Genomic DNA, 23,289 nt, shown 5'->3' with positions numbered 1-23,289 from the left:
TTAGGATAGTGAAAGACATTTCTATGCAGCATCTACTAAGAGCCAGGCATGCTGTGCTTTAGAATCCTTAAAGTTGAGTACCACTATTTACTGTTCTATAGATGCGATGCAGGCAGAGAAAGGGTTAAGTCACCTACCCGAAGGTTAGGTGACCTACACAGGAAGGTTCAAGAAAAAGAATGGCAGCCAATAAAAGCCGCGCCAGGATTGAGTGCCAGATAAGAAGAGCATCGCAATGCCATCTAAGGAACAAGATCTCACTAAGAGTGATGGGAAACCATTGGAAAGAGTTTAGTTTGGTTCTTGTCCTCACAAAATTATCAATGGTAAGCTTTATCTTTTATTCTCAAAAGTGTCCTAGTTTTGATTATATATTATATGGTTGCCTTAGTAGTTCTATTGTATTTTGAGATACCTACTAGATATCTGAGATGTCAAACAGGCAAATGGCAGTTGGAACTGTGAGAAGTCAGGACCAGAGATAAATACTCTGGGGTCATTTGAGTATCTATGGTATTTAAAGCTACAACTCTAAATGAGGTTGCCCAGAGATACAGATTTATAGTACTGGCTGGTTGTGCCTGGAATGGCACAAAGAAGTCTGCCAAGGACAGAGGGCAAGGTTAATAATACCGAGTGCCATGAAGCGGTTAACTAAGCTACAGATTTTAAGTGGCCATGGATTTGGCAAAAAAGGATATCACTGGTTGCCCCTAACAAGTGTGACTGGTGCATTGAGAAAGGAAGGCAACCAGAGTGGGTTGAGAGAATAGGAAAGGAGTAAGAGGCAGGGACTATATGAAGTTTTTCAACAAATGCTGCTGCAAAAGGAAGCAGGAAAATGGAAGTTGTAAGATGAGGCATAATTTTCTTTCAAGAAACCAAATATCAGAACATGCTGATGGATATGACCCAGGAGAGAGATGGAGGAGAGATGGAAAAGCTGCAGGATTAATATCCTTCAGGAAGTGAAAGTGGAGTGAGTGGATCTGAGCAGAGATCATAGTCCTGGTCCACATGGGAACAGATGTAGGCAGGTTGATGGAGGGGGTAGTGTGAGAGGAGAGGTGCTGTCAGGTTGCCTCTTTTTTACAGAGGGCAGTAGAACCGGTGGGAAGTACTGCAGAAGGGCTGGAAAGACAAGGTGTGAAATGGTTATCTTGAGGAGTAAGACAATGAACATACAAGAAGGTCTGTAAGAAAGTTTGGCAGAGTTCGGTGGCCATTCATTTTAAAAAAGCCTAGTCAGTACATCAGCAAAATTTAGGTGCTCGGGTCCAGGCATGGAAAACCAGAGGCAGTTACAAAAATATATTTGTAGCTTACTCTGACTTGACAAGATTCATTTTTTTTAATAACTTTGAGAGAGCAGGAGACAGGCAGAGAGAGAATCTTCAGCAGGCTCCAGGCTCGGCAAGGAGCCTGACGTTGGGCTCAATCCCATGACCACGGGATCATGACCTAAGCCAAAGTCCAGAGTCAACACTCAACCAACTGAGGCACGCAGGCGCCCCTGACAAGATTAATTTTTTTAGAAATCCATATTCACGGCAAAACCTCCAGTACACAGACTTTATTTTCCCTTAGACCAAATCCTGTTTGATTAGTTTTAGCCCTTGGACCTTTCTGCCTTTTTCCTAATTGCATTCTTATTCAGCTCTTCCTATGAATAAAATTTTAAATATTCAAAATCAACCATATAGCAAGGAGAGACATCCTTACATAGACACTAGAGTCAAGTTTTATTTCTTCTGTGAAAAAAGGTTCTAATAACAAAATTCTTTCCTTTGAACGGTTTATAATTACACTAAATTCACTTCTGTGACAAAATGTAATTAGCTGCCAAAATAAATAGGATTATAAGACTCCTAGGGAACTCAAGTTAGCCTGGTAAATCAAGTGTCTATAGTCAGCACTGAATGCCAACAGCAGAATGAAGGACTAGTTACTGAGTAGCCCCATTTCTGTTTCTGGACATAAGCTGGAGAAATTGTGACTTACATGAATTCAAAAGTGATAATGGGAAATTTCAACCAACACTGAAAGCCTGTTTCATATTTGTAAATAAGAGCTACTTCTCCCATACTGATTAAATCTGAGAATGTATGGCCAGCACCGGGCTGTAAGTAGATACCCAGTAATCAATTTTCTACCTTCCTCTAACTGGTTCCCAACTCTGAGTCTCTTCTGTCCAGGGAAGGGTCTAAGTTGGTTCCACAGTTACTTAGGACAGAGTGAAGTGCTCCCTACTTCTAGATCAGGTCCCAAATTGTAGAGAGCACAGGGATCCCATGTAGAGGCTGTTCAACTGCAGTCCCAGGCCCCACGCTGCAGAGACTCCGAAAGTTGGGGTCACACCTAGAAATCTGCATTTTTAGTCTTCAACACAGTCGTCTAAGAGATATTCGTATTTCATTGTATTAGTATCAAAACACACAGAGACGTTTTGTCATGTTTGTGCATTAGTATCAAACATTAAAAACAGGCTACAGTACTTTCTGCCATGTAACTAAAAATTTTAAGACTGCCCTGTTTTTCCTTTAAATTCCTTTATTTCCTCAGATCTTTATGAAACATTTTGTCTTTTGCAGATCATGGTGCTTTATTAACAGATTTATGTATTCTTTCCCATTCCTTCAATACAAACAAAATTTTATTCAATCACCAGTTACCTTCATCTGACATTTCACTAAGTACAGGATTCATGATGTCAACATTATTAGATCAGGCATTCAAGTGGGTCACACAAATTTATCCTCATTGTGCCAAATACCCACTCAAAAGAGAAACTGAATAACAGGTGCCTCCAGGTGTCTATGTCAACCTTCACTGCTTGAAGTGAACCAGTACTGCTTCGCAGGTCAAACTGCTAGTCTATGAAAATAAACTGGAAAAGACTCAAGTGTACAGCTGTACATATACCATCAAATGGCAAGTTCATTTCAACAAGAACCTCTATGACTAGCTGCTCATTTGTACAGTTCTCTGCTGTCCTTGCAAAAGCCTCTCCTGAATCAAATTATACTTCAGAGTTTAAAACAAACTTGATGAGAGAAAATGTACCAGGTGGCTCTTCTGTAGCAGAAATTACAACCATTTTTCCTCAAGCAATTTTAAAGACAAAGTTGAAAATAAATATGCAAGCACACAGTAAACTAAAGTCTATATTTAGAAATTCAGGTACAAAAGCACAGCAGAGCCTATGACTATAGAAGATAAATTAGAAATATAAACTAGCAATGAAGTAATAATTTCTTTCAAATAGCAGGAAACAAGTTCTCCAATACCATTATTTAGATCACTGTTTAGTGTTCACCTATTAACTTTGGGTTTCTTTTAAAAATATCTTTTCTGATTATCACATTTGACCAGATATACCAACAAATATACCTTAAATCATGGTGCATGAAACAAAGACCATTTAATTTCTGATGAACTCAACAACTTTCCAGTTTTGTATATAACGGTAGGTTCAAGAACCTTTGTAGGTTTGCGGAAGATACCTACCGGCCTTTATAAAAGCTTTTAAAAGTTATGTTCTTAGCCATTTGTTGTCCACATTACTAAGGTAAAATTCTCAGTGGTTTAGAAACAAACATTTAAGCTGTAGGTGTTGGAGTGATCTAAGTTCTCAAGGATGTATTCTGACTTATTTACTCCAGAGCATCACCTCCTTTCCTCCCTCACACATTACACAGAAGTCGGCAAAATGGAGGAAATTTCCAGACTGAAGTATAAACAAAACTAAGATTTTTTTCAGGCTTGTATTATAACCCTTAGCTAAGAGGAATGCCAAGTATATGTGCACTTTTAAATTTTTTTAGAAACTGAATATGAAATAAAAAGATGAATTCCAGCTAAGTGATACTCTTTAAGAATGAGTGAGACATGATGAGACATATTAAGAAGACATGACACACTTATCATCCATCATCAAAAACTTCAATTCCCTGCCTGAAGTTGACTTGGAAATGGTACAAAATCTATGACTTCTTCAAAGGACTGTAAGATGACATTTTAAAATCCTATAAACCATTGAAAGCACTTAAATATATTTTACATTCAAAACTAATCAGTGAAGCCCATTTCATTCAATTGAAAAGTCAGCCCCCACATATTTGTGGCCGCTTATACTGTGTTTTTAGAAGGGGGCACTAGCATTTTAAGCCACCCTACAGACAAAACTGGTGTGAAGAATTCTTTTTGTATCTTGGATGTGTCAGGTGATTCTTAAGAACTTAAAATTATTTGTTCCTCCTTAATATGAAACTCTTCCAAGATAGCTTATGACCAGCAAAGAAATGTTCCTTAGGCACTGTGAGGTGTATTAAAGATGGAGCATGAAACCAGAATGAAGCATACAGTTTGGCTGTTAACTATACTGACAGTTAACAAAAAGTTACCAAGCACTGTCTTATCTGCTGAGAGCAAGAAATGCCTTTACCCCACTACTCCTGAGATTCTTAAGAGGGAAAACTAATTTCACAAACAACTTTTAAAAGAATCCATATACAGTTCTAAGAACTGCACATATTTAGGGTATTATAAAAGATGTTTTCTTTTATAAGGCATCAATGATTAAATTAATGTAATGCATATCTAACAAAAGATGGTTAACACTCAGTATCATAAAACCATTTTTCTCTTCTCCTGAATTTCTCTAATTCCTGCTTTTACCAGCTTAAATAAGAAAAGAATGCCTCTTGGCCTAATCAACTATGGTTATAAAAAAAACTAAGACATCTGAAACTATTAGGCACATCAAAGGTACAGTTTATGTAGTTCAAGGTTCCCTTCTTAAGGGGCAAATGAGTTACCTGGCACATTATACATATGGAACTATAAAGATCATCAACTAAATTCAACTTTCACATTTTTTAGTTAAACTGAAAGACTTATAGTAAATATTCAAATATACCATATCTTCAGTTACAACTGAATAAGTGTAACATTTTACCAGATAAAAAGCTGGAATTTAAGTATGAGAAACCTTCATACACTGTGCTAGTATTGGTCTCTTCTTTTTAGACAAAAGCTAGTCATCAATACTTTCAACACAGCAGTTTAGAAGATAAACGTCCAAACAGGTGACTTGGTTGTAGTCCATAATTTAGCAATTCAATGCCACTGGCATCATAATGCTGTGGAGAGCAAGTGTATCTCCATAGTTTAGTCAGATTTGTCTTTCTTCTTTCCTGTTAAGGGCACTTTGTTTACAACAGCAGACCCAACAGCTGTAACACCTCCAGCCACAGCAGACACGCCCCCTTTCACCAGCCCTATTCCCATGGAAGGCACAGTTGTAACAGCTGTTTTGGTCACCTCCAGACTCTTCCCACCAATCCAAGCCACACCACCAATGGTGGCACCAACGGCTCCCTTTGTAACACTGAAGATACCCCCAGTCACACGGGACAACATGCCTGGTTGCTGCTGTGGGTGATCTTTCATTGAACCTAATGAGAGAAAATATCGTGAAGATAGTCAAATAGAAGTCTTTATAAGAGCAGTACAAATCAATAAGTATCCTAAGACTTCCTAACAATCAGGAGGTTGTTTTGATAAGGTAAACCACACATAAATACAAATCTGATCAAGACACTGAAGAGCTCTTCCCTCAAGACCATAGTTGGACGTGTTTTTAAAACATCTTGGTCCAGTGCTAAGCCGTAGTATCTCTGAAAAAAAAATGCTTTAGAGACTAGACAACTTTCATAAAATAGAATCAAAATCTAAATGTTTCCTTGATTTACAGTTTTGTTGCTGTTAATAAAAATCTTTCTATCCTAAAAGGAGCATGAAAAAATAAGATAAATATATTTAGTCTTCATTTCCTTGACAGAATTCAATCATTACTGAAAAAACCTTCTTCATTTAAAGCAATGGTTCTCAAGGTATGATGAGACCCCCTGAGTATCCACAAGACCATTTCAGGGGCTCTGCAGGGTAAAAATTATTTTCATAATACTAGCATATAATTTATCTTTTTCACTTTTATTCTTTCACATTTTTTCACAAGTCTACAGAATTTTCCAGAATCTAAATGATCTGCAGTAACATCAGAGACTAAACACTGAAGCAGCTATGAGAATCTAGTTGTCTTCTATTAACCCCAACATTAAAGAGATTTGCAAAAATTTAAAAACAATGTCACCCTGTTCACAATTTTTTTCTGTTTTGGAAAATAGCTGCTTTTCAAAAACTATGTTAATCATGTTAATATGTAATGGGCCTACTGGAGTTTTTTAATGAATTAATTAATTTATCAGTTTTATTATTTATACGGCAAATATCAACAAAGACACAAGCTTTTGAGGGTCCTCAATTTTTAAAAGTGTAAAAGCATCCTGAAACCAAAAAATTTAAGAACCAGTAATTTAAATATATGTGGGTGTCTGCTCTATATGCTCTTAATAACGTATTTAAAGAGTAATGCTATGTAAAATTAGGAAATTTATTTACTACTTAAAATCATGTTACCCACCTAAAATGATTTTCGTAGTGTTGAGAAACTACAGCTATGTTTAATACTTTCATTGCCTCAATAATTCTTAAAGGACAGAGTATGTGATTTGAGCATCTAGTCTGTAAAAACTCTTCAAATACTCCCAGAAAAGGTAATATCAATATGAAAAATTCAGAATTTTTTAAGCCATAAGTTTTTTCTCTGGTTTGTTTTGATAGAGTCATTCAAATTGGCATGTAACCTCAAACTCAGGCATCAAATTTCATAAAAATTTGCTTGTGCCAGCCTCAAACGGACACAAGTCCTTTCTACTTTGCAATCGAATGAATGATTCAGGCAGCAACAACACATAAACAGTGGTGTTTACATTTTTCTAAACTTAATGGAAAAATACTTGCTAACTAAACAGTTCAGGCTTTAATCACTGAAAAGGTACAAATCACACAAAGAAAACTCAATTCTTTGGGTACACAGATCCAAGACCACCAAAGCTACGAACTCCTAGCAGAACGTGGTTATGTCAGAAGATAATATTGGGAAACTGATAATATTTAATGGAGAAAATACTCTGAAAATTAAGCTTTTCTAATACAGCACTAATTTACCTTGATATAGGTTTTCTTCCCATTGTTTAGAGGTTTGACATCATGTCACAAGTATGAAAATCTCACTGACTCGTCAAAATAGGTCATAACTGTATAACAATGGCTATATTTATAAAAACCAAATTTTTAATTGAAGCTATTTGAGTGATAAGTATAGGTAATAAAATCTTTATTTTTTCAACGTTTATTTATTTTTGGGGGGACAGAGAGAGACAGAGCATGAACGGGGGAGGGGCAGAGAGAGAGGGAGACACAGAATCGGAAACAGGCTCCAGGCTCTGAGCCATCAGCCCAGAGCCTGACGCGGGGCTCGAACTCACGGACCACGAGATCGTGACCTGAAGTCGGACGCTTAACCGACTGCGCCACCCAGGCGCCCCTAAAATCTTTAAATAGCTGAAATAAAAGACAAGATATAGAAAAGCATCTGAATACATTAATTATATAAAGTTATGATAAAAGGGTTACATAATTGGTAATTCTTTTGTATCAAAGTCACTAACACTAGGAAAAGGGGGAAATCTTGATCTGAGGATAAAACGGGTTAAGTGCCTCATGCTGAATACCCTCATTAGTATCCTGCTATGCCAAATTTGATGCACACGCCTTTAATGAAGACACTATTTCTTACTCAAGGCAAATAAATATTAATGCTGTTGATCTCTAATTACAGTGCGCTCTTAATTACCACCATATAGATTATCTGCTCTGCAGACTACCTTAGTTTAGCAGGTTGCCATATAATAGAGACATTGCTAAAGCACTTTCTCTTCCTTGACAATTATGCTCCTGAATAGTCTTTATCTCTTTTCTGACTTTATCCCTACAAAGTCCTTATTAACTTTCTCATTAAGCTCTTTTATTTTCAGAACTCTAGGTTCTAGACCTAAAAAATAAGTCAAGGATGGGGCACCTGGGTGGCTCGTTGGCTGAGTGTCTGACTTCGGCTCAGGTCATGATCTCACAGCTTGTGAGGTCAAGCCCGGCATCGGGCTCTGTGCTGACAGCTCGGAGCCTGGAGCCTGCTTTGGATTCTGTGTCTCCCTCTCTCTCTGCCCCTAACCCACTCACATTCTGTCTCTGTCTCTCTCAAAAATAAATAAAACATTAAAAAAAATTTTTTTAGATATGACTAGTCAAGGAAAATAGCTGAACTAATAATTTTCCAGGCTATTCCTCCACCAAACTAAAACTTACCAGCTAGTTACCTCCATCTTCTTTTAGGCCTATGTATAAACTTTTCATTGTGTTTTCCTAACAATTTCATTTTTGTCTACCAACATAAGAAATATAGGAAGAAAATTGTGGACAGTGGGCAACAGAACTGGGAAGAAAATACAATACCTAGAGTCACAACTTCCAGCTCTACCCTCCTCCTGGTGATATTGAATCTGTCTGCTACTCCAGTCTGGTCTACCAGCCATTTCATCTCTTATTCTTCACTTTGATTCTCTATCGTACCTATTACGACTGTCCTGTACAAACGCAGCTATCCAAGGAGAGTGCTATTTGGCTTATATATTCTACACCAAAACCACAAACAGAAAATGACCATAGGCATTTTCTGTATACAGTAAAGACATTCAGGTATGCAGTTAGTGTTTCCAAGGACTTTTGAAGTGTAAGAAAATGATCCATGATGTCACAATTTTCAAACTAAAAGACGATTTAAATTACCCTAAGCCCATGTATTAATATAGGAAGAGAGAGCTACCAATTATAAATAATAGCTTAACAACAAATCTCAAGTGCCTCTTGAATTGAGTTTTTGTATGCATGACATGAAAACACAGTCCATTCTTCCTCTGCACCCCGTACCCATTCTCTACAAATGAAAAGATACTTTAACTTGTGAAATGGTCTTAATAAAAGAGTAACAAAAGAATAGATCTTATAATAATAAAATAGTTGCATTTTGTCCCCAATTCACCAATATCTGTGCTTTCTTCTTAGAGGCTAAAAATATTATCTTCAATTATTTTTGGAACATATTTATTGACAAGGTAAACAGATTGTTACTTTAAATTTGATAAAAACGGGCACCTGGGTGACTCAGGTCGGTTGAATGACTGATTCTTGATTTTGGCTCAGGTCATTATCTTGTGGTTCATGGGATCGAGCCCTGCATTGGGCTCTGTGCTGACAGCACAGAGCCTTCTTGGGATTCTCTTTCTCTTTCTCTTTCTCTCCCTCTCTCCCTCTCTCTCTCTCTCTCTCTCTCTCTCTCTCCCCCCCCGCCCCTCCCCCAATTGTGCATGAGCACACTCTCAAAATAAATAAATAAACTTTTAAAAAAATGAATAAATTTAATAAAAACAATCAGAACTTTAATTCAGGTTAATTCACATGCTTAGTGTGTCAGATGCATACTTACCTTCTGGTGGTTCATCACTAAGGTATGATGGGATTTCTTGATTTTTATCTGCCTGATTCATGATCTCCTAAAAAACATATATACATTTCATTGTAACCTCAACACATGAGACGACTACTTACCACATGCTCAATTAAGACGTAACTTTATTCAGATAAACAACATTTCAAAACACTGTCACAAGGCTACTTCATCTTATTTCTCTCCTACTTTGTGGTGTTAAAGAAATACTTTTATTACACTACTGGACAATCAACATCTTATCTCAAACACCAACCAAAGAGTAACAGGCATGGCAAAAGCTTTCCTACATTGTTACTGCTGTTTCTGAAAGAAAGTTGGAAGCTGGGAGTTAACACCCAAAAATTTTAAGTGCTTCTTCCTACAGACTATTGGTTAATTGTAATTTATTTCACGACAGACTTAAGGAAAATCTATACTGTGACTAAAAAACATGTTCCTTCTGAAAATTTTCTAAAAATCACATCCTTCTCCTGTAAAGATACCACCAATCAGAATCACTAAGAGATGGATTTTTATTACTTTTTTATTGTTGTTTTTAGAGCTCTTACAAACACAGGTAGCAAAAATAGCTCTTACAAACACAGGTAGCAAAACCCATGAAAAAAATATATATGTGATTACTTCCTAATACAAGTAGTAAAGGAACCTAAGAAATAAAATAAACTGTATTGGGATGAAGAAAACACAGTTAAAATTTTTTCCCAATTTCCTTTACTATCTTAAAATATTTGCTTTTATATTCACTTGACTAAGTAAAGAACAAAACAAGTCAAAATTGGTCTATAACGACGGTTTTGATTGGCCAGAAAATGACGGTTGTGATCCCAGCAGTCAACTGTTTCCTAGTCATAAAATCATGGAGCCTAAATTATTATATCTGTACATATACAACAGAAATGTAAAAGTATATTGGGGAAATCCTGCCATTTGTGATAACACAGATGAAACCTGAGGGCATTATGCTAAGTGAAATAATTTAGGCACAGAAAGGCAAATACTGTATGATCTCATATGTGGAATCTAAAAAAGCTGAGCTCATAGAAACAGGAGGCTGGTGGTTGCTAGGGGCTAGGGAGTGAGGAGGTGGGGGAAATGAGATGTTGGTCAAAAGGTACAAACTTCCAGTTACAGGAGGATTAAGTTTTGGGGATCTAATGTACAACATAGTGACTATAGTTAATACTATATTGTATATTTGTAAGTTGATAAAATTCTATACCTTAAAATGTTTGCACCATAACAACTAAAAGGTAATTATGTGAGGTAAAAGATGTGTTAACTAACCTTACTATAGGAAGCATTTCATATACATGTATATCAAACCACCACACTGTAAACCTTAAACTAACACAATGCTGAATGTCAACTGTATCTCAATGAAGCTGGAATAGATATTATGAAAACTAACAATGTACTAAATATACTGATCAATTAACAAATACTGATTGACCACTTACTATAGGCCAGGTAATGTTTTAGGTGCACAGGATATATAGCATTGATCAATACAAACCAAAAAATCTCTGCCATCATGAACATCCCATATCATCTAGTAGGGAAAGGCAATAAACAAAGAATATACTGTCTATGTCAGATGGGGTTAAATGCTGTGGAGAAGGAGGGATGGAGGGAGGATATATTTTAAATAGGACAGTCTGTCAAGGCCTCAATGTGGTGACATTGTAAAGGAGGTTAAGGATACAAGATACTTGGGTAAAGAAGTCTCAAGGCATAAAAAACAGCAAGAGCAAAGGTCCTGAGGTGGGAGCTTACCAGAAGCAGCAAGAAGGAACAGCCAGAAAAGTGTAGCAGGGGTCACAGCAAAGGGCAGCAGGAGAGGAGGTCAAAGAGTGAGGGAGGTCTGCATCGCTTAAGCCCTTACGGGTCTTGGTGGTCACTAGCTTTCTAGCTCTGAGATGCAGAGCCCGTGAAAGGCATTGAACAGAGAGGTGATGCGTTCTGATTTACACTTTTAAAAGATAGTTCTAGCTGTTGTGGGGAGAACAAGCAATACAGGAGCAAGAACAGAGGCAGAAAGACCTGATAGGAGACTTAACATAATGTTTTCAAGGCTCATACATATTATAGCACGTATCAGAACAAAGTGGTTAATTTTAAGTGGTCAAGAGAAAGTCAGGAAAGTTTCTCTTTATGATTCCTAAAGCTCTAGATAATCAGATAAAAATTCATCCTTATTTTCTTCTATATTTCAATAATCCAAGGAAAACATGTTGATGGTAAATGATGGTAGTGATAGTAAGACATGGGATTTTTCAAAGGCGAATTGTAACCTCATGTAATTCAACCTGCAATGCCTGTCAAACCTAAATCCTGTGTAAGATGGGATTTCAATGCACCCCACAGAGCCCAGCAGCACAAGTCATGTGTTTGCTTAAATACCTTTTGGTTGCTCTAGTGAAAACTCTGACTCAGGTCAACAGCACTTAATCTTATGCTAGTCTGGTTTGTGAATTTAGCACATCATAAGTGATTTAGCATATTTTAAGTGTGTATGCATACACACTTAACATTTAAAAAGTAATAGTAGATACATGTAATCTCTGACAAAAAAAAAAACAGAAAGAACATCAGCTACTGCATTACTGGGAGAAGGAGTTCTTGACTGATTTGCCTTAATTTTAAAACTCCCTTAAACCAAAAAGTTAAATTGACTTCCATTCATATTTATGTTTCTTTAATTTGTCATCATGGTAAGAGCATGAGACATTATACAGCATAGTGTTGAAGGTACTGGGATCAGAGAGCCTGAGTTGACCATCCCAACGTGACCATAAACTGTGTGGCAAAGGGCAAATAACTTCATCAGATCCTTGGTGTTCAGAAAATATAAACAGAAAGATATAGAAGCCCTAACTCTAGGATGAGAATGCTATTTAACAAATTTAAATTTGTTACATGCAGAATTTAAATTTAAATTTAAATTTAAAACAAAACATGCAGAATTCCTGGCAGAATATGTGTGTCCCTTCCTGATGAAAAACTATTGTGGAGCCACTTTCTTCCCCACTAAATTGTTAACTGCAAGAAGAGAGACTCGTTTATCACTGTGTTCCCAGTTTCTGTATACAATACACATACAAATCCAGATCTCCTGGCTGAACCAATCAATGGATGCTACCAGACCCTGTACACAAATGTGAGGAAATTATATACACACATACATCCTACCTATGTTAGCTAGAGTTTAGAAACAGGTGTGATAGGGGGGCAGCTGGCCAGCTCACCCTGTAGAGCATGTGACTCTTGATCTCAGGGTCACGAATTCAAGCCCCATACTGGGTATAAAGCTTACTTAAAAAACAGTTGTGACAGTAATTGCATATATTTCAAAACTGCCTTTCTGTATATATCCCACAAATCCCAACCAAAAGACTTACCTTTTCCTGCTAAGATAGAATCCCTTAAAAAAATTCTTAATTTTCCCACATATATCTTGTAATTAAAAAAAGAAAATGACCGCCATTTAAAAGATTAGGGCAGCTTTATAAAAGACATATGCAAGTTCATCTATACAATATGAACTGACTTTATCCTCCTATGGGTAGGCAAAGAGGAGTCATGACAGGGTAACACCGTCAGATCTGTGCTTCAAGAAGCTAACTGAAGCAAGAACAGATGAAGGTCAGAGAGATTAAACACAGTAAGCCTACTTTAGTAGTCCCGTGAGACGAAGTAACAATTTAAACTCTGCCAATTTTTCCTGTATAAATGAATATCTGGGCAAAAACCTAGGAGTCACCCTTGATTTCCTATTTTTTACATTCCCATCTAATCATCAGTAAATTCTGTTGCCTAAATAAGTCCAGAATACAACCACTTCTCATCACCTCTACTACTACCACTTTCAATTAAACTACCATAATCTCTTACTTGGATTGTTAGAAAGTATCTTAACTGGCTTCTGAGCTTCTGCCTTTCCTCTTCCTTCAGTCTAGCCCTGCCATATCCTGCTTGAACACCTACAACTGCTTCCTGTTTTGCTCAGAATAAAATCCAGAGTTGAGGTCTGACATCTAACACTCTGACAGCATCTCCTACCATTCTGCCTCTCACTCACCAGCCTAGCAACATGGGTTTCCCTGCTCATCCTCTCCTGAAAGGCTTTTCCCCAAGATATGTATCTGGCTTGCCTCCTAACTTCCTTCAGGTCTTTATGCAAGTATCTATCCCCTTCTCGGAGATCAGCCCAGACCACCTTACGATAGATTAGCCCCTCCTACTCCTCTCCCTATTATTTTCACCTAAACCTGCTCTATTTTCTTCACTGCTCTTATTGTCACTTGATATATAGAGATCTGTTTACTTTGTGTCTCCCACAATTAGAATGTAAGCTCCATGAAAGCAAGGCTTGGTTTTGTTCACTGCTCCATCCTCAAGCCTTCTTCAATGTCTGATGCATGGTAGATAAATACTTGAATTTTTTGTATGAAGTAGAATAGAGACCTTAGGTATAAGTAAGAGATAAAAGAAAAATACAGGACGTAAGATTTCTAGTGTGAGCAACTAAGTAGACAAAGATGATGAGGTCACGACAGGCGACGAAAAACCACTTCTGAGAAAAGATGAAGGACTTTAAAAATTCTTATTTTACTATGGTAAGAACATTTAACATGAGATCTACCCTCTAAGACCTAAGTGTACAATACATTACTATTGACTGTAGATATGATGAAAGGACCTTGTTTTTGAACAGCTGGATCTGAGATGGCCTCAGGGTATACACAGGACATGTTTAGCAGGCAACTGGATTTAAGGGGTCTGAAACTCAGCATGAAGTCTGAGTTAGAGTTGAGGTCCTGAGACTGTTTTGGGTGATAGCTAGAAAAGTGAGGGACGGGTGATACAATCAAGGGAAAAAATGATAAAAGAGAAGTAGACAGATAACCTTATTTGGACTGCTCATACTTAAGAGGTGAGTAAAAGAGAAGCCAGCAAAAACAAACAAAATACGTTTGAAAGTGTACAAATCAGTGCAGTCTCATGGAAGGCAAGAGACGAATTTATAAGCTTCCTAGAGACACACACAATGCAGACATTAAAACAGTTTATGAAGATCAAATACTATGGGGAAATGCTAATGTTACATTTAGAGAACATAAAAGGCATATATCATATGATCCAATTTTTTAAATACACATAAAAAGACTGAAAGGAAGTATACCAAAATATTGACAAAGATTGCGACTAAGGGGTAGAAAAATACATACACATACACACACACACACACACACACACACACACACACACACACACGTATACACAGAGACAAACATACACACATACACAGAGTGCGTGCCAGAGAGAGAAAGAAATACCACCATCCTTTAAATGTATATTTAACATCTATGTTTTAATTTTCAACCATAAACATGCATTGCTTTTGTACATATTTTAAGTCTGGATATCAGTTTTGTTCATAAAGGATATTTCCAAAGATTATGCAGTTCATCTACCTAGTTTTTATCCTAGTTTTTTAAGGCTTTTATCCTCAAATCAAGGTGACCATCTAAAAACAACATATTCAAATCAAAACATGCTGATTTGAAGAAAATGCCACCACTGAGTTTAATTCTCAGTTATGTCCTCAGTAAGGAAACCCTGACAAAGAACCTAATGCAAGCTACTACACTGACTATACCACACTGTAAAGAAATTGCCTACTACATCACTTGATAGCTCTGATATGGAGCTCCACATTAGAAATTTCTTTAGAGGGGGGTGCCTGGGTGGCTCAGTCGGTTGGGCGTCTGACTTTGACTCAGGTCATGATCTTGCAGTCCATGAGTTCAAGCTCCATGTCAGGCTCTGCGCTGATGGCTCAGAGCCTGGAGCCTGCTTCAGATTCTGTCTCCCTCTCTCTGCCCCTCCCCCTGCCCCCACGCGTGCTCTCTCTCTCTCTTTCTCTCTCTCTCTCTCAAACACAAAATAAAAAACATAAAAACAAATTTTAAGGAATTTCCTTAGAGGTATTCAGAAAAACTTTGTTTCCACAACATATTTAGAATATTTTCTTCTCTTTGAGATCTATGTACTTTCCCATTTAAAAGATACAAAGAAAGATGTGATATCTCCCTTTTCCCTTTGGCTTCCAGGAAGCTTACAGTTAAAATCCCAACTTAGCTGAGTAGGTTCATGTGGCCCACCCAGTTCTATTTCCCCCCAACTTCACACCTCCCCAAGACCTCCACTCTTATTGCTGTTCTCCCTGGCTTGCAATTTGAATATCTTATTTATATTCTTACCGTTTTGTGAGTACATGTTTTTGTTGTAAGCAGTATTTGTACACAGTATTTGTGGAATAAGTGAGATAAAATTATCGTTTGTATCCATATTAATTTCAAACATAACAAGATACATACCAATATATGGTAAAAAATTTGGTTAAAAAAAAAAGGGGGGCGCCTAGGTGGCTCAGTCAGTTAAGCATGCAGCTCCTGGTTTCAGCTCAGGTCACGATCTCATGGCTTCATGGGTTCAAGCACCACATGAGGCTCTGTGCTGACAGTGTGGAGCCTGCTTGGGATTCTCTCTCTCTCCCTCTGCCTCTCCCCAACTTGCACTGTCTCTGTCTCTTTCAAATAAATAAATAAACTTTAAAGAACACGTTAAGCTAGAATTGTGCTTTTCAAATGCTTATTTAAGAGTAGGCAGTAGTATGCCAGGGATTTTAAGAACCACAGTAGAAGGATGCATATATTTTACCACATAGTAATTAAAAATACTGTTTTGTTTTAAACATACACTAATTAAAAAGATAATTGAAAAGTGCTTGGGAATTTTTTAAGATAACTGGACTTTCAAGAAATTTCATTCTTTTTTTATTTAAACGTTTTTTTTTTTTTTTTTTAAGCGAGAGACAGCATAAGGAGGGGAGGGGGCAGAGGGAGACAAAGAATCTTTTTTTGTTTTCATGTTTATTTATTTTGGAGAGAGAGTGTGAGGGTGAGCAGGGGGAGGGGCAGAGAGAGGGAGAAAGAGGATCCAAAGCAGGCTCACAGTGACAACAGAGAACCCCATGCGGGGCTCAAACTCACAGAACCCTGAGATCACAACCCGAACAGAAGTCAGATGCTCAACCAAGTGAGCCATGCAGGAGCCCATCAGAAAATTTCATTCTTACTTGGAACTTCTTCAGGATGTATACTCACAGGTTTACCAGCTCTCTCTTCTCAGCCCACCACACTCTCACCTCCCCCAGGAATTTACTTTGCTCTTAAGTTAAATGTATTTTGGTAGAAGAGTTTGAAATATAGGACTCTAGATACCATTATACAGAAATATCCAGTTACATTTAATATTGTTAGTAATAGTTGCAAACAGGATTATCAATAAACAATAAAAGAAAAAATCTGGAGTCCTGCCAGGCTAGAAGCCTGGCTACCTAGAACAGAGGAACTTGGTATTACAGGGCTTTGGAAACCCTAAGATGCCACGGAGACTGATTTTTATTTTGTGTACATATTTTTTTAATGTTCGAGTTTCTTGTACACCATTGGTGTTAATAGCAAGTATATAGTATTAAAATTCCTCTAGAACACTTAGGGTGATAAAAATTGTGTAAAAGCTGCAAGTATTTGGAATATTGTCATTTTCTAGATTCCTAATTTTGTCATAAGGCACCAAATGCCTTATAAAAGTATTTTTGCTAAAATCCTTAACTATCTTAATGCCACCTGTACTTTTTACTCACATAAATCATTTCCAACCTCTACATACGTATATGTGCCAAAATTTTAGTGATATTACCTCTTTACAGACACTACCACTTTATCACCAAGGAGAAATGTTTTTTGTATTACCATGCTGTTCATTATCATGAACAGGGGACTTGTTTCTCTTAAATTGGGAATTGTGAAGACAAACACGCTCCTAATCTGTTAAAACTGGGAAAGGTAAAAATCTGCCTGTAAAATTTAAAAGTATATACATGGTAGGGCACCTGGGTGGCTCAGTCAGTTGAACAGTCGACTCTTGATTTCGGCTCAGGTCATGATCTCAGGGTCCCTGGGATCGATCCCTGGGTTAGGCTCCTCACTGAGTGTGGATTAAGATTCTTTTCCTCTCCCCCTCTCCCCCTCTGCCCCTCTACCCCACTCTCTCTGTCTCTCTCTAAAATAAAAAATTAAGGGGTGCCTGGGTGGCTCAGTCCATTAAGTGTCTGACTTCGGCTCAGGTCATGATCTCACAGCTTGTGAGTTCGAGCCCCAAGTCGGGCTCTGTGCTGACAGCTCAGAGTCTGGAGCCTGCTTCAGATTCTGTGTCTCCCTCTCTCTCTGCCCCCTCCTGCATGTGCACGCATGCGCGCGCACACACACACTCTCTCAACAATAAAAAAAATTGTTTTTAATTAAAATTTTAAAAAAGTATACACGTGGAGACAAGTAACAACTGACAGGAAAAGTGTCAAAACGACCATGTGGGGTGCCTGGGTCTGTTAAGCGTCTGACTCTTGGTTTCGGCTCAGGTCACGATCTCACAGTTCATGAGATCAAGCCCTGTGTCAGGCTCTGTCCTGGCAGTGTGCAGCCTAATTGGGATTCTCTCTCTCCCCCCTCTCTGCCTCTTTCTCCTTCAAAATAAATAAACATTTTCTTTAAAAATGACCATTTAAATATTACCCTTAAAGAAAATTATGAAATTCTATGCAAACCATCTGCCCTAAACTTATTGAGTCATTAGTTCAACATATACTTGGACCCCTACTATGTGCCAGGCATACTGTTAGGCACTAAGATTTTGGTGTGACTGAGCACACACAGGACTTCTCTAAACAAGTTTACCCAGTTTTTCCAGGACTTATCAATTTAGTTTCATGCAAAAACCAAAAAATTATCTGCTCTCTAAGAACTCATAATGCACATAATTTTCTATGTAAAAAGTACTTTTCTAAGACAATAAAAACAGAAAACTGCCTTTAGATCAGGACAAATAATTGAATTTATTCTCTGGACATAAATTAATTTTACCATTTGAACAAACTCAGATTACCAACTAAAACTGGTTATAAGTGTATGTTTTTAAGAAATTGTAAAATGTGAAAGGCTTCTTTGCTGTATACTGCAATTCATCAGTAGTTAATTTAGGCATTTTAGGCCAAGGAGAAACAATTCTTGTCCAGTACAACAGTATCATAGACAGCAGCTGGCAAATACATTCAGCAAGGATTAATAACAACACTATTCCCTAGAGGGTAATTTTTCTTCCAATAATAGAAATAAGTAAACAAATGCCTCGGTAGGAACTTTTTTTTTTTTTAAGGAAAACAGATGAATCAGGGTTGTTTGTGGATATCTACGACATTTTATACATAACGTTTTCATTAATAGTGAAAAAGTCTGAAAACAGTACACGAATTTGCCCATGGCTGAACACCCTTCTCTGTGCCAAAGGAACTTACATAGCACTAACACATTATATAAATCCTAACTACAAAATGCAGTACAAAACAGTTTACCTTCAAAGCCACTTCAAAAGCTTGTTATTAAATAGTAAGTGCCAATTCCCTATAAGAAAAAGACTATAAACGAATTAGCTAAATTCTTCTACACATTCTATATATAGGAACTTTGCCACATCCCCAACCCCCTGCTTTTAGCCTCTTTGCCAAATAACTACAAGGAGTTTCAAAATATATTTATACAGGGCTTTAACACACATATACCCATAAGCATTGTATATTAAAACACCAGCTTATTGTGTTTAGGCTTCTCTGGTTAACCAACTATCCTGAACAGGCTGCTTTTAAACATGGCCCCCGCCCATTAGATCAACAGCAAACAGGCTACAAGAAATGCATTGAATCTGGCAGGGAAGAAAAGTAATCTGTCAGTAAAACTTTTAAGTGACCCCCTTAGTGACAAATAACAACCAAGAGTACCAAGATGGCAACTTTTTAAGCGTTGTCTTGAAATGAAACAGTAAAGCGGAATTACACAATATGCTATCAAGCCAGATAACCAGTACCCTCGTAATCTTCACTAAATTATACCTCATTAGTTCAACATGTATTTGTGTCCCTACCATGTCAGACACTGTGTTGGGCACTGAGGTTTCAACCAGAACAAGCATGTGAAGGCCCTACTCTGAAGGCATTTCTATGTAATCCACAGAGATAGCTTCAGGAAGTAGCAAAACAGCAAATACTCAATGACTGAAACAAAGACAGGTGAAGATTTTCCTTAAGTAAAACACACACACACACACACCCACACACACACACAACTTAAACTTTTCTAATGATATTCTCCACATAGGGACACATTTTTATTAAACTTGGTTTCTGGCACATCTGCCAGGACACAGACTGAAGAAATGAAAGTGAGGGAAAAAGTGAAAACATGAATATAGGTTTATTAAAGATTACTTCCTTTTCTTTAAAAAAACCAGGCATGGCCACATACATGCAAACAGACCTGTTGATGTGATATCAATATTCCCGGGAGCTCCTAGAGCACCCACACCAATGGATGTCCTAAAGGTTAAACAATCACATACAGCGAATCATCACGGGTAGCAAATAATCACAGGTAGCAAAATAAAGTATTTTCACTTGGAATTAGCACAAGGGTTCACAAAGACATAATAAAATAAGAACTCTCCTCTTTAGGTGTTTGTAAACCTTTCCCAGCAGTCCCTTCTCCCCCCACTGATCTCTTTAGGCACTAGCAAGTCTTTTTTTTTTTTTTTTTTTTTTTTTTTTTTTTTTTTTCTTCCCTTTAGCAGAGGGAGTGACGTGGCAGGAGAGGCAGAAAATGACCCTGGAGAAGCCGTGACTAGGACTAAGCTCAGCACCTCCTCCCTCCGCTCCACGTTGTACACCCAGCACACCCCCACTCCCATAAGGTTCCAGAATTTCTGTCGTCTTACACATTAAAGGGGATCTATTTAAGCTGGGATATGACTGGAAGTGGGAGCTTGGGGACTAGTCTCGAAGCTGCGTGTGCACACCAGGCACGGCTTTTATTTAGACCTGGGAGGCAATGATGGCACCAACGGGTGCACCAGCGGTCCCCCATCACCCCTGGCGCCGTCAGCGCCTCTCTCCATTCCACACTTTCAGCCTTAGGTTAGGCGTGAGGGTAGAGCCTTTCTACCCAGGAAGAGCACTGGAGACCAAGGCTTGTGTGCCTGAACCCAGGAGAGTGGTTTATCAACAGGTCAGGAGGTAGTGTGGCGGGGAAGCCCAGCACACAGCCCCCCTGTCGCATCTCTCTCCTCTCCCAGGCTGTTGACGCCCTCCCACCCACATTTTCCCAGCCTAACACCCAAGGAGCTAAGAAGTGAAGCGGCGGCTTCCAAAAGAAGTCCCCAGTCACAAACCGCCGCTGGGGAGCCGGGGAGTCGTAAAGAAGAATAACCCCGCCAGCGAATCTCCGTCCGCCCCCAACATCGTCCCGCCCCTCCCCCTTTCCCGCTCAGTCCCCCCCAAAAGGCTCGGCTCGGGGAAGCCAGGCCCGAGACGGTGAGGTGCAGAACAGCTAACGGAAGAAGGCGACAGAGAGTAGGACAGGAAGCCGGGACGGCGCCCCCCGCCCTCCCAGCCCCGCTTACACACCTCCGGGGTCGAGGGTCGGCGTCTGGAGCCGGGTCTGGGCGGAGGAAGCGGGCAGCACCGAGGACGGCTGCGGTTGCTTGAGCGGCTGGCACAGCCTCGGGCAATTGCGGGCTCCAGAGGCGTCTCCTCAAGCTTCGGAGCCAGAAGACTCCGTTGGCAACGGCGGCAGTAGCGGCCTCCGGCTGCGGACGTGGCGCCGGACGCGACCCGCCCCCTCCGCCGCCTCCTCAGCTCCCGCCTCCTCCCGCGGCTCGGGCGCCGACGCGCACGCGCACCCCAGGCCCCGCCCGCGCCCACCCGGCACACACCCACCCGTTTCTCGAACTGCCCTGCCCTCCCAGCAGCCCCCAGCCAGCCGCCTCAGAACGCGCGCACGCGCGACGCCCCCGCGGCCTGCTCCCGCCCCTTGGCCCCATGGGTGCCTCCGCTGGAACCCCTGGCCCGCCTGCGCGCGCGCCTTGCCCTGGGGCCTCCCGCCCCCTTTCCTCCGGCGTCCAATCAGATCGGGCGAGGGGCGCGGAGCCCAGGGAACGCGCCGTCGGCGGTCCTCAAACCCCAAGTGCTCGCCCAGCGGTTTCGCGAAGCTTTCGTTCCGTCACGAGTAACGGTCGGTCGGAATTCAGAACCTTTGCACTAGGGACGGTGGGACAGTCGCTAATTTCTCTGCCCCTTTCTTGGCCCAGGGGCCTCAACCTTCCTCCCTTCCCTGCTTCCCCTCCTTAGATTGACGAACTGGGCCTTCTGTCAGCCCTTGCCTGTGGGGCTCTCGGCGCGCCCTCACTGTCCAGGTGACAGGGGTGACGAGAAGGGCGTTGCTCACTTATCACTGTTGTTATTATTAGAAAGCTCTCTGCCCGGAATTGAGTTCGTGGGCCGTGAGAGCCGCTGTGGTTCGTGGCCGTCGCCCGGCTTGCTGCAGTGCTGAGGGCTGGCCGGGCACTCGAAATTGAATGGGGAGAGCGGGCGTTTGGTGGTGAGCGGTGAAGTTGGAAACCGGGTTTTGCGCGGCTCCCTCGCCTCCTGCCGACTAGCAGGGTTCCTCTCCTAGCCTCCCCGCCTCGGCGGAAGCCCTGCCTGCCTGCCTGCCGTTCTGGAAGGTGTGGAGAAGCGTGTGGCTCTGGGAGGACTTGCGAGGGAGGCGTCCCACCTCGCTTCAGACTAGGGGTCGTAGGATGCACGTCACAGGTGTTGCGGCGACCAAAAGGGATAGTGGCGCAAAGGCCTCTCACCTGGGCAAATGGTCTCCATTCACCTTTCTTCGCCCTTCTCCTTACGCCTTCAAGTGAAGATGACAGTTAAGTCCATCGTAGGTTTTTTGAGACACTCCAAAGAGATGGTGGGCGGGAGAGGGCCTTACAAAATGTGAATTCCTATACAAGTGTGAGATCCTCCCTGAGTCTAGTCAGCGAGACAAAATACACGCGAAGCAACCAGCAAATAACCTCACCCAGTGTTTGTGTTGGCTTTTCCCTCCCCGCCCCGCCCCGAATGCAAAGCAATCCGAGTGATGCAACTGAATAGTAACCGTTGACCAGGCTCAGAAAAGGACACTCGAACCAAGGAAAGAATCCTGGAAGAAGATGACTTTGATCCAGGTCATAAATGTAGCAGAGTACATGTAGTTTGTGGTTTCAGCCTACCCATTGATTTATCAAAGCATAGAATCACATCCACTTAGACCCTTGTTCTGAGACTGTCAAGATATTTTAGTTTTCCAGAACTTAAAAGGGGAAATTAAATAATAATTTCACTTTAAAATACGATTTGGACAATTAGCAAGCTCTGTGGATTGTGGTGTTTACCCAACATGTGAAGAGTTGGATACCTACTCTATTTTCTTACTGTCACAGAAACCTCAGTCCTTAACACCTGACTTTTCCAGAGGGAAAGCTAGGCAGAATTACGAATTGCACACTTACACTGTTCTTCCCTTGACTTCTTTCTCTCTGCAAGAGAATTTAATCATTATTAAAGTATAAATGATTAATAAAACCGATTAATAAAAGCAATCTCCTGGGAGATTGTACATTTTTAGAGTTATTAAAGCCATAAGCCACATCAGTGGTTTTTTTTTTTATTTTTTTTTCAACGTTTTATTATTTATTTTTGGGACAGAGAGAGACAGAGCATGAACGGGGGAGGGGCAGAGAGAGAGGGAGACACAGAATCGGAAACAGGCTCCAGGCTCTGAGCCATCAGCCCAGAGCCCGACGCGGGGCTCGAACTCACGGACCGCGAGATCGTG

The 23,289-nt window shown here is 40.0% G+C and overlaps 1 protein-coding gene across 2 annotated transcripts in view; it reads right to left on the bottom strand.

The window, feature by feature from the left end:
* The window catches only part of TMEM263 (transmembrane protein 263), a 32,511-nt gene extending 11,122 nt beyond the window's left edge, over window positions 1-21,389 (bottom strand). Inside the window, exons 1-3 of one of the 2 annotated variants that reach the window (XM_045465426.1) lie at window positions 21,045-21,389; window positions 9,446-9,512; window positions 2,636-5,456 (exon numbers count right to left, since the gene is read on the bottom strand). In XM_045465426.1, the coding sequence (XP_045321382.1) occupies window positions 5,170-5,456; window positions 9,446-9,506 (348 nt within the window). In that variant the 5' untranslated portion in view covers window positions 9,507-9,512; window positions 21,045-21,389 and the 3' untranslated portion in view covers window positions 2,636-5,169. Of the gene's footprint in view, window positions 1-2,635; window positions 5,457-9,445; window positions 9,515-21,044 lie in introns of those variants that run through there. The other variant, XM_045465425.1, reaches the window with a different exon arrangement.
* Between the last annotated feature and the right edge of the window lie 1,900 nt (window positions 21,390-23,289).

The sequence above is a fragment of the Leopardus geoffroyi genome, chromosome B4, assembly GCF_018350155.1.
Source record: "Leopardus geoffroyi isolate Oge1 chromosome B4, O.geoffroyi_Oge1_pat1.0, whole genome shotgun sequence".
Classification (NCBI taxonomy): domain Eukaryota; kingdom Metazoa; phylum Chordata; class Mammalia; order Carnivora; family Felidae; genus Leopardus; species Leopardus geoffroyi.
Note: the sequence above shows the minus strand (reverse complement) of the source record. Positions and strands in the feature narration are given on the sequence as shown.